The 11,676-nt window shown below is 38.8% G+C and overlaps 1 protein-coding gene across 1 annotated transcript; it reads left to right on the top strand.

Moving 5' to 3' along the window:
* Positions 1–5,093: 5,093 nt before the first annotated feature.
* On the top strand, positions 5,094–11,458 carry LOC107816151 (uncharacterized). The gene is made up of 8 exons (XM_075244487.1): positions 5,094–5,490; positions 5,600–5,656; positions 7,962–8,132; positions 8,579–8,761; positions 9,625–9,755; positions 10,050–10,218; positions 10,365–10,494; positions 10,897–11,458. The coding sequence occupies exons 1-8, from the start codon at positions 5,263–5,265 to the stop codon at positions 11,175–11,177; spliced, it is 1,350 nt and encodes a 449-aa protein (XP_075100588.1). The 5' UTR covers positions 5,094–5,262; the 3' UTR covers positions 11,178–11,458.
* The last annotated feature ends 218 nt before the right edge of the window (positions 11,459–11,676 follow it).

Here is an 11,676-nt window from a genome sequence, read left to right as displayed (position 1 = left end):
AACTTTGATATCGGGTTTATGCCTTTAGTAAGGTCTTACAAGTTTTACATGCCTTTGAGGTCTTGCAGTTTTGGATACTTGGTACAAGTATGATTCATGCCTTGCTTGAGGTCTTACAGATATTGTCACTTGGTACAAGTGTGGTTCATGCCTTGCTTGAGGTCTTACAGATTGTTATTGCCTTATGTAGGTCTTATGAGACCGAGTCTGCCCATTTGGGGTCTTATGGCCTCGGCTTGTCGATAAGTCGATGGAGATGGTGATTGACGGTAGTCCCCGAGTCATCGAGGACTTCTTGGCTCGGGAGACATTACTTGTAAACTTGGTATTGCCTCATTGAGGGCTTACGATTTTGGGATTTTCGACCAGGAGGTCATGTGGCCTTGAGTTTTTGACGCCAGTCCCCGAGTGTTTGGGATGTTTTTGGATCTGGAGCCGTTTAGTGATCTAGATGTTGCCTTATTGAGGGCTTTCGAGTTTGAAGCTCCGACCCGAGGGTCGTATGGTTTTGAGTTGTTGATGCCAGTCCTCGAGTGTTTGGGACTTTTTTGGCAGAGGAATCGTTTTTGCAAAAATACCGAGCTTCTTTGGAATGCAAAATGCTTTTGGAAAGTATTCTTTGATTAGTTGGTACAACCATACATGCCTTTTGCTGTTGAGGGCTCAGTTATTCTATATGGACACGGTTTGTTCGACCGTTTGTCCCGATACATTATTTTCCTATCGAGACCCCGTTTGGCGCATCTTGGCTTCTCCGAGTAGGTGACCTTCCGGGGGGATGCCCACCAGTATTCGAAGTTGATTGTAAAAGAAGCCTTGAATACTTGTTGAGTTTTCCTTAGGTAGCATATATATGTTGCCTAGTTAAAAACCTTGCCGGTAAAACCCTTCTTGGGATAAAAACCCGATTGAAGGAAAAGAGTGCAATGCATGCTTTTGAAACCTAAGGCCTTTGAGTTGGGAAGCACTTCGGTCGTTTTGATCAGATACCTGTATTCAGGTTAGTAGAAAATGTAACTAAAAAAGGAATGGCCATACCTTAGTGTCGACGACGCTTCTGTTCTCGATGTGATTCAATCGCTTATTACGAGGACTCGGTACGATCCTTTATTTTGTTTAGTCGGGCTTAGCCGAAGACATAGTTTACTATCGCTATTTTACTATTTGATTATCCTTTGTCTCCTTCGAGGGTGGAGGTACTGGCCCCGGCATCACATCGTGCACCACAAACATTTCTTTTGCTGCATGCTATTCCCCGTAGACGGTTTTAATCCCATCCTTTATCGGGAATTTCATCATTTGATGGAGGATGGATGGTACTGCTCTCATGCAGTGTATCCATGGCCTTTCGAGCAAGGTGTTGTACCTCATGTCTCCTTTGATGACATGGAATTTGGCATTTTGGGTTGTGCTGGTCACATTGACCGAGAGGGTGATTTCCCCTTTCGTTGTTTCGCTCGCCATGTTGAATCTATTGAGGACTCGAGAGGCGGGCACGATTCGGTCAAGCATTTTGAGCTGCTCTACCACCTGATAATGTTGGTCGAGCTACCTGGATCCACAAGTACACGTTTAATTTGAAATGTATTTACAAGGAAAAAGATTACCAGTGCATCATTGTGAGGCTAAGACAAGGTCTCAATGCCCTCATCGCTAGATGTGAGAGCATCCTCGGGTATGTAACCCCGAGTTCACTTTTCTCTGGTGATGGATAATTTTGTTCTTCTCATCATGGGCTCCTATGGAGCATTGATGCCTCCCAAGATCATATGGATGACATGTTGTGGCTCATTTGTTTCGTTCTTCTTGGTCGCCTCTTTTTCTCGGAACTGATTCTTGGCCTGGTCGTTGAGGAATTCTCAGAGGTGACCTTTACTGAGTAGTCAGGCTACTTCTTCTCGGAGCTGGTGGCAATCCTTAGTCCTGTGGTCGTGCGTGTTGTGAAATTCACACACTAAGTTATGGTTTCTTTGTGAAGGATCTGATTGCACAAGCCTGGGCCACATGGCGTCTCTAATTTTACTGATTGCAAACATGATGTCTGATACATCGATGTTTAAGTTGTATTCTGTCAAGCGAGGTGCCTCCGTTGGCCCCGTATGCCTATCGAATCTAGATCTGTTGATGAGTCCCCGAGGTTCTGGCCTCGGTCCATCCTTCGATCATTTCGAGGTATGTTGCGCCTCGGGGCGTTTCTCCTGTCTTCAGCGTATAACTGGTACCTTTCTTTGTTTGGCTTTGGCTCCTTCGCCAAAAGCCTGCTTAGGTATACTGAGCCCGAGGGGGCTCCTATTTGGTCGTCCTCGACCCTGATCTTTGACTCATATCGGTTGTGAACATCCGATCAAGTCACGGCGGGGTATTCAACCAAATTCTGTTTTTGCTGTTTCGAAGCCACCGAGCTTCGTTCATTCAAACCTTTAGTGAAGGCCTGCACCGCCCAGTCATCGAAAACCAGTGGTAGTTCCATTCGTTCCATTTGAAAGCGACATATGAACTCTCGCAGCATCTCATTCTCCCTCTGTTTGATCTTGAAGACGTCAGATTTCCTTGTAGCTACTTTGATGGCACCAGCATGTGCCTTAATGAAAGAATTTGCCAGCATGGCAAATGAATATATTGAGTTTGGGTCCAGGTTGTGATACCACATTATTTCCCTTTTAGAAAGCGTTTCTCCGAACTTCTTCAGTAAGACGGACTCGATCTCGTCGTCCTTTAGGTCGTTGCCCTTCACTGCACAAGTGTAAGTGGTAACGTGCTCATTGGGATCCGAGGTTCCGTTGTACTTCGAAAGGTCTGGCATTCTGAACTTCTTTGGAATGGGTTTCAGGGCCGCTTCCTGTGGGAACGACTTCTGTACGAATTTCTTTGAATCCACACCTTTCAGGGTCGAGGGTGCGCCCGGAATTTGGTCGACCCTGGAGTTGTAGGTCTCGACCTTCTTGTCGTTGGCCTCTATCTTCTTCTAACCCGATTCGATCCTCCTCATGAGGTCCTCAAGCATCTTTACGATGGTGGGGTCGGCTGCCGACCCGTTGTTGCTTGATCTCTCCGGTACCTGCTCGGCTAGAGGAGTCATCCCCGGTGCTACCGTGCTGGGAGTTTTCTGGTGACTTTGCAGCTGGGCAATTGCCAGCTGTTGTGCCTGCAACATTTCAAAAATAACGTGAAAGTTAACCTCCCATTCTTCCCTAACTGGGGTTTTCTGAGCTTCTTATTGGTCTCCTTGGTACACACTCATGTTAGTATGGGAGCTTACATCGACGTGTTGGGCATCGCGTGAGACCACATCCATGGGAATTCTCAGGGTTTCGTGGTGGTACACCAACACCCGGAACATCCACACCATTCTCTCTGTGGTTCTCAAGATTGTTGTTTACTGAATCAGACATTTTGACCTGAAATCAAAGATCTTGGGCAAGAAAAAGTGTGAAAGATAACTTGCGTTACGTAGTGAAACCAACAAGAAAATAATCACTATTATTTTTAGCCCCACGGTGGGCGCCAAGCTGTTTACCGTGAAAATGGTAATAACAATTAAATTTGATTTTGTGGTTCTAAAAATACGTGATCTATTTTTATGCTAGTTGTTTGAGCAATAGATGTTAAGTGAGGTACTTGGAATCAAGATAAGAGATTAAAAACAAGATGTTAACCAAACCGAACGACTGTCAATCGGGGCCTCGAGCTTGTTTATTCGGGGCCTCGGGGTCAAGTCAGATGGCCAGCTTAGAGTTCTCAAGGGTAGTCGATGGACGACTAACAGTTATAATAAAATCAATGACGGCTCTTTATGGCTAATAATAAGCAATAAATGAAGAACAATAAATAGAACACAATAAATATGAGCAATAAATGAAGTAACGAGATCAAGAGAATATGTTAGAGAGCAAAGATGATGTTCTTGTGTATTTAGTATTGAACAACAGATGTTTATAAAATGGCAAGGATCCCCTTTATATATGAGGGGGAGGGGGAATCCCAACATAATACAAATACATTTACTACAAAGATATGGAGATGGTACAACTAGTTAATGCCTTGATTTGTTTTTTGGACTAGTCCACTAGATTTTGTCAGCCCTATTTATGCGCCTTGGGAACTCCCCACTTTCTCTCAGTAATCGTCGGCCTGTACTGCCCCGAGGTCGAGCGTCGATGGCCCTCGATGGATGAAACTCGACCGTAGTCTTGAGCCTTCGAGATGTGCTTTCGAGGCGTTGTAACGACTGAAAATTGGAACCTCCGATTTTACCGTATACAGAAACAATTACAAGTAGCATAGTAAAAAATATAAAATTCAAAACTTTATATTAAAAATAAAATAGAAGAAAAGTGTAATTGCGAATTCCATATAATATAAAAAAAATCCTAAATATAGTGATACATTATACAAAATAGTAAAAGAACATATTTTTTGGAAGAAGTAAAAAATGTATAAAATAAAAACATTATTTCATATATTGTAGAAAGAAAATAATAAACGTATAGTACTAAGTACTTGACATAATATAAGTAAAAATATAAGACTTATAATTAGAATTATGGTAACAAAATCGTACATAAACATATAATTCAAATCATAATAAACAAAGAATTATAAAGAACGACTAAAAAAAGAAAGAATTATTAACGATATTGGTATTGATAGATTTTTTATAAAAATAATAGTAAGCTTTTATCTTTATACTTTTGATGAATTCAAAAATTATAATTTAGTAAAAAATATATAATATTATTTAAATTTTCAGTAAAATATAAAATGAGAAAACTAATCAAATATTAGAGTTGAAATGAATATACAAAAAGAGGGAATAAAGATAATTTTAGGATATTTGTACTTTTAATTAATTAAAAATTAAAATATAATTAAGAATCACTCAAATAAATTATGAAGAATTTTGATCAGTATAATAAAAAATAAAAATATTTCCAGAGTGAAAATGTATTTTCATGTTATATTAAAAGAAAAGTAGTGCTACATTAAATGAAAAGTAGTATCAAAATATTATGTTGTTGACAAGTTAATAAAAAGTAACATTACCTAATATATAGTAGTAATTTAATAAAGAATAAATAAGAAATAAATAATTTGTATAGGTTTTGTTATCCGCGTTATACACTAGTTTGATCTGATAAACCAAAAATTTCGAAAATTTAGCAATTTCAAATAGAGTTATATGAAGCAAATTTGAAGCTTTTCTGTTCCCAGTTTTCATAAAAGGGATTTAGAGGCCTGTCGTTTTAAGAGGGTTTACAGTTAATGGGCAAAAACCAGCAAATGGAGAGTGTTAAAGGAGAAGAGGAGTCGAGGTTGATTGAATATTTGAGGAAAGAAGTTCCTGATTGGGACGATGAAGTGAAGTTGATTGCGAGGTACAAGGCATTCAGCGGTCAGAGGAGTGATTGGGAGCCTCTTTATATTTTCTGGAGGGATTTGATTCTCAAAGTTGCTCGACATCTTCACATCTTCATTATTCGTCCTTCTCAGGTTTCTCTCTTTTTACTTCTCCTGTCATTTCATCATATTTTTTTGTGTGTGACTCTGATAATGCTCCTTAACATGACAAATTGACCAATTTTTGTGTTCTGAATGGAAGGTGAAGATTTGGTTCGACCGAGGAGGCCTCGTCCCTTTGTGCCTCGAACAAGTATTGGTATGTCTCACATTATAATCTACATGTGGTCGTAAATTTCAATGTGTTTTTGGTAAGTTAGAAAATATATTGCATAAGAAAATCTTTTGCAAAGTTATTTTGTGATTTTTGGTTGGGGATGAAGGGAAGGAGCATAAGGTAAGTAGTGGGATCCTAGTGGTTGTTCTAGTTGATATCCTCTAGTTTGAGTCTCTATTGCGTGTATTTTTTTTAATAGTGGTGGTATCTGGGCTAGCTTGAGCTCGTCTCGACTATTCTACTGGGTACCTGTAACTCTACCCACCAAGGCTCACGCAAATGAGAAACGCGGCGCAGCTACCTTGAAGCAAGGGGGTTCAAATGATACCCTTCTTGCTAAAAAATTATACTTGTTATACATGTATTTTTATCCAAAAATAATAAAATGCATGATAAATACAAGGGTTGAATCCCCTTGACTTGAATTGAAGCAGACTTGATGTAACCTATGTTTACAAAAGTTGAATCCGTTCAATGAGAACTTTGGCTCCACCACTGCAAGGTTTGCTCCCACTTCATTGACCATTATGCCATAGCCTTGGGTGCCTCAATTGTGTGTTGTTTTCAGTATGTTAGTATTTCTTGATCAAAAAATGTTAGTATGTTAGTGTTTAAAAATAAAGGTAAAAAGATAAACGAGTGCTTTGCATGGAAGAAAACATTTATTCTATCCTAAGTCAAGAGAGATATCCATAAGCAAGATCAGATAACTGAGAGAAGAACTAGATTGGGTGGGTGATCCGTAATTGGATATAAAAAATAGAAGAAACCCAACCTGAAGATGCAGAAGAAGAGTCTCTCCAGTAAAATTCTAATAAGTCGAATTTGCAACAAGATGGTCATATCTGCATTAGTGAAACAATAGAGAGTATGATACTTATGGAAGACTAGGGTTCGAACCAGTAGTGTTATAAAAAAGGTTTCTTTCCATTTGCTCAAGCATGGGTAGATAGAAGTAATCAGTACATGTATTGGTGGATATGCAGATACCTGGTGGGACAATTGAAGTACGCACAACCTTGTCGGGGCACCATTTTTCAGAAATAGAGAGGCTAAAAGCTGCGGTATTAGGATCCCAGTGAATTGTTACTGAGGATGGAAGGAAATTGGGGGAAACTATTTGGTGATAGTAGAGAATATTAGCTTCAGCGCTGATGCTAGAAGAGGAAGGCTTTGCTATAGAGCAATGAATGATGGCAAACTTATTTTTGGGGACCTCTTGTCAAAAGGAAAAGTCAGATGGTAAAATTAGGAGAAGAGTATCTGTTCAAACTATGGAAAGTTCCGCCTGATAAGAAGGATGTGGAGACACAGTTGGAAACGGTGAAGATCCCTCTAACATGGAAAAAGTGAATGAGATCTTAGAATATCTCTAAAGAATGTCATACTGAAATTTATCACCCATCAGCTTTGATTATTGGGCGTGATTCTGTCTTTGATTTGAAATAGGAAAAAAAGGGAAATTGGGCAAAATCCTTAATGGAACATCTTATATTGCTTTCTCAGAAAATTAAAAAAATAAAACTTGTATTGTGGGAAAATGTAATTTTGTGGAAATTAAAGACATGAAGGGTTATAGATTGACTCAAAGACATGCGCACATGTCGAAGGAAGTCAGCAACAAAAGATTATTCATTTTGCTGATTGGTGTTCAAGAACGTAGAGAGATTATATCAATCAATCAGCTATGCACCAATCTCAAACTTAGGCAAACTCATTAAAATGCAAATTTGAAAGAGCTGATAAGAAGGTTAACATAGGGAGAGCAAGAAAGAACAGAAAAGTGCTTTGACACTACAAAAAACAAAACCAAAAAACGAGGCTTGTCCCGGCTTGTTTATGAAGTTTGATGGAGGAATGGAATTCACGACAAGCTAGATGAACAGAATGAATTGTTCTATAAGATTAGTTTGATGTAAGGATAGAAGAGATCATTTGTGGATATAAGATTTGGTGGTTTTCGTTAGTCTATCTGGTCCTCCCCCCCCCCCCCCTCTATTTTAGTGAACTCTGCTGTACGTGGGTTTTAACTTTTAACGCGCCTTTTGATCTTTCTGATACCATCTCTTTTGCAGCAATATAAAGATTATTTTATTTGAACTGTCTTATTAATCATCAAAATAGACTGTAAGCAAATGATCTTAAAATTCAATTAGTTGAACAGTGTTATCAACTTTAAATGAGAAGTTTACAGATTTATGCTGGAACTGAAATTCTTTCCTGCCCCATGCGTATGTCCACAAATTGCGTCAGCCAGCAGCATAACAATCCTGTTCATTACATGCAGCTTGAAATGTATACCGCTGGTGAGCTATTGCAGAATGTGGGAGTCACTGATCCAGCTAGTGGCTGGGTTTCCCAAATTTTGCAGAAAGTAGTAAATTTGGGAGGTCTGTTGAGACCACCTACTCAAGAAAAGCTTGCCGAAGACTATTACATCATTCCTGTATTACTGAAGGTAATTGTTTTCTTGTTCTTAAACCAATCATTGATATTATTCATCTTTATGTACTAGACTTGGAGGGGATGTCATAAATTATTAAGATAAAGCTGATCCCTGACTTTCAGAAGCCTGAGTAAAATTAGAACGGTTAAAAATAGGCTAGTGGAAATATGAATGGCCTTATCTCAAGCATTGCCTTTGTCAGTCTATGACTATGACTATTTCCTATACTACATGATGTTAAATGTTGTCTTTGTTCTTGCTTTTTTTGTGCTTTCATTGGTTACTGTTCGTTTTTTTTGCTCCTCCTTTCCCATGGTTTTCCTTAATTTGTTTCTTGGCTTTATTTCCTGTACCTCCCTTTTGAGGTAGCCCTAGTAATCATTTCACTTTAGTTTCCTTAATGGTTCATTGAATGTTCTAATCTTTCAATCCCCCCACCCCTCAAAACAAACAACTAGGAAAAGGCTCTTCAAGTGGTCCAAGCATTATCCGAAAGCCACTGGACAGCTTCATGTGTAATTACATGGAGAATGTTCGAGGAACTTTCTGGCGGATTCAAGGAAGCTCATGCAGTCTTGAATCACTTGTCTGAATGCGGAAAAGCGAAGTACCTTGTAACAAACAAGAAGGATTTAATGGAGGTAATGTTAGTAGGAATGCTGTTCTCCATTTGCATTTCATTTATCAATACTATGTTTGGTTCCACAGATAAAGAGGAAAGGGTGGATGAAAGAGAAATTCATCGCTTTCTTTTCAAGTATTAGTCATCATTTATGGCCTGCTATTTGGTATAATTGAAAGAGAAATAAAAGAGATGTGTTTTTCTCTCCATTTTATAGTTGTATGCTACCCCTCTGTTTTAACATCTCCTCTCATTTTACTTTCATGTATAGCAAGGGAAATAACCCTTACCTCTTCTCGTTTACTTTTCCTCCTTTCACCTTTCTCTTTTCAAATAGTATTACTGTGAAAGCTATACCAAGAACGAGAACGGGGTGGAAATGGCGAAACTTATTTTCTTTCTTTTTCTTTTATTTTTGTGATGAGAACAAGCAGCATTCTTTTGAGGTTTTGGCAAAAAACATCACTGTTGTCTGGGCTCAAATTTAACTTAATCCCTGTAGTATACCATTTAACAAAAAAACATCCCTGTGTATTAAAACATTAAACTTACTAGTCCAAAAATAGTGCGATGGACGAGTTAGTAATATTGTATTGAAGCAATAGTGCACTATACTATTTCACCGGGCTCACTTTACCTGTAGCAATCAAGAACATCGTCATATGGATGTCCTACAATCTTTATTGATTTCCATTCCATAATAATTGGTTTCGTTGTTTCTCCTTTATGATTGGAACCTAAAACTTCTGGCCATCCCAGAGATCTTGACTACCTCCTAATACTGCCATATTTACTGCTTTTGTTTGTTAAATCATTGGAAGCTTGGCTCACCAATCCTTGAACACTGCTAGTAATATGGACGGATGTAGTTTTTCCATACAGGGGGTGAAAGTCTCTCTTTCAGCACGAGCACTTTCTGGCACAACAAGTCTAGATTTTGATGTGCTGCATTTGATTGGGATAGTAGAAAAACTTGAGCATCAGCTTAATGTGATAGATCAACGCTGGAAAAGGTAAGGACTATCATCCTCCATTATTAAATGCTCATACGAACTGAGAAGAGATTCCAACAATAAATGCATCTGTCGTGTAAACCTGCAAAAATAAGTGTTTCATCCAACAAAAAGAAAATCAAGAAGGAATATTGGAAAGTGCTTTCCTGCAGCCAGAAGAGGGCTAGCATGCTCAAAATCGTTTGACGTAATCTTATTGTGAAGTTCAGACTTAATAGCTCTATTCAGGGCTCATAAAGGTAGCACTGTTCCTCAAAGTTAACCACAATAATATGATGCTTGTTCTATGTGCAGGTCTAGAGAATCTGCTTTAGCTTCTCTAAAACTTGGGAACAAACAGGTGGCTCTAAGGTGTTCAAGGGAAATGAAGCTGGCTTCTCTGAGTAGAGAAAAATGTACAGCACTTTTAAACCGAGTGGAGGAAGTCCTTGCAATTATTTCTGATGCAGAAGCCTCAAAGGAGGTTGAATGATCTTCTTAGTAGTCCCTGGATATTATATCATGTGAAACTGTGCTTGTTCTAATCCTAAACTGACAAGTTACAGATGACCTTATTAGCCCTTTTTGAACTGATTTGGCAACTCTAAACTTAACCCTGATTAATGGCAGGTTTCTGAAGCCATTCGAATTGGCACACAGGCTATTAAGGAAAATGGGATCGATTATGATGAAGTTGAGCTGTGTCTACAGGAGCTGAACGAGTGTGTTGAATCGCAGAAGCAGATTGATGAAATTCTAGGTAGTTTTACGCCCCCGAAATTCGAGTCACATTCTTAACAGTATTAAAATTCAAGAGAAAGCATTGATAGTTTTAACTCAATCGGTAAGCATGGTAGTGAAAATTCTTATATACTATTCACTGGAAAAAACATAACCAAATGGATCGAGCCCGTTTGTTGAATTATCTCTCCCAGTTCATAAACTGATGGACGATAATGAACCTTATCAGGTTAATATATACTATCTCAATTTGGTGTCAGGACATCGCTTAATATGACCTTTGACTATGAAGATATTCACCCATCAACTGATAAACCGAACAATTTGAACATATCTGCTCAATCTGATTAGTTCTGATGAGTAAAGAGTTAGCTGGCATTGTTTCTGTGCTAAAAATGCTAGTTGTTTGGCTCCTCCTCAGGATCAAATGCAGCAGATGCAGAAATTGATGATGAAGGTATTGAAGATGAGCTGAAGAAGCTGGAGCTGAATTTTGCCGAGGTACCGACTCAAACATCCACCAGTCACAGTGCGGTGGACGCTCTAGTAGCAGGAGCCCAGGAAACCACCAATGCGCTAAGTGACTCCCTTGCGAACCTTCATATCTCACACCATGCAAGGAAGGACCTGGAGGCAGAACATGCTGCGGAGCCCATGGGTGTTGTGTCAAATGATGTCAATCGGGAAGCTGCTCTGGCATAGCCAATGTTAGGATCTTGTTTTCTCCATGTTTTTGTACTGTGATGCCTGGTAGTCCACGCCATAATTGATAGAGTGTGCACCTTTCGTCTACAGGGCTCAGGGCACAATTGTTATGTGAAACACTGTCGATATGAGATTATGAATTGTCATGTCAGTGATGTTCTTGTATATTATCAAAAAGTAGTACCCCATCTGTTCCAGTTTTTGTCCCCTTTTTTTCCTTTTAAATATGTATCCGAAAGAATGTTATCTTTCTTTATTAAGTAAATTTTTAACTCCAATGCTCCCATTTTACTCTTACGACACTCTAATATGAAAATGATATGACATGTTTAGAACTAGAAGATTCAAATGGTATTTTTGATATGTATGCACACTTTTGGCGTAAGATATGCTTTTCACATTTTTACATATTGTGTCCAGTCAAATGAAGACACATAAAAGGATAAGTTGAAGAAGTCAGATTGACATGTCAAATAACAGCACAAATAATTTTTCT

The sequence above is a fragment of the Nicotiana tabacum genome, chromosome 22 (genome assembly GCF_000715075.1).
Source record: "Nicotiana tabacum cultivar K326 chromosome 22, ASM71507v2, whole genome shotgun sequence".
Lineage (NCBI taxonomy): Eukaryota > Viridiplantae > Streptophyta > Magnoliopsida > Solanales > Solanaceae > Nicotiana > Nicotiana tabacum.
This window is presented reverse-complemented; position numbering and strand designations above follow the sequence as displayed.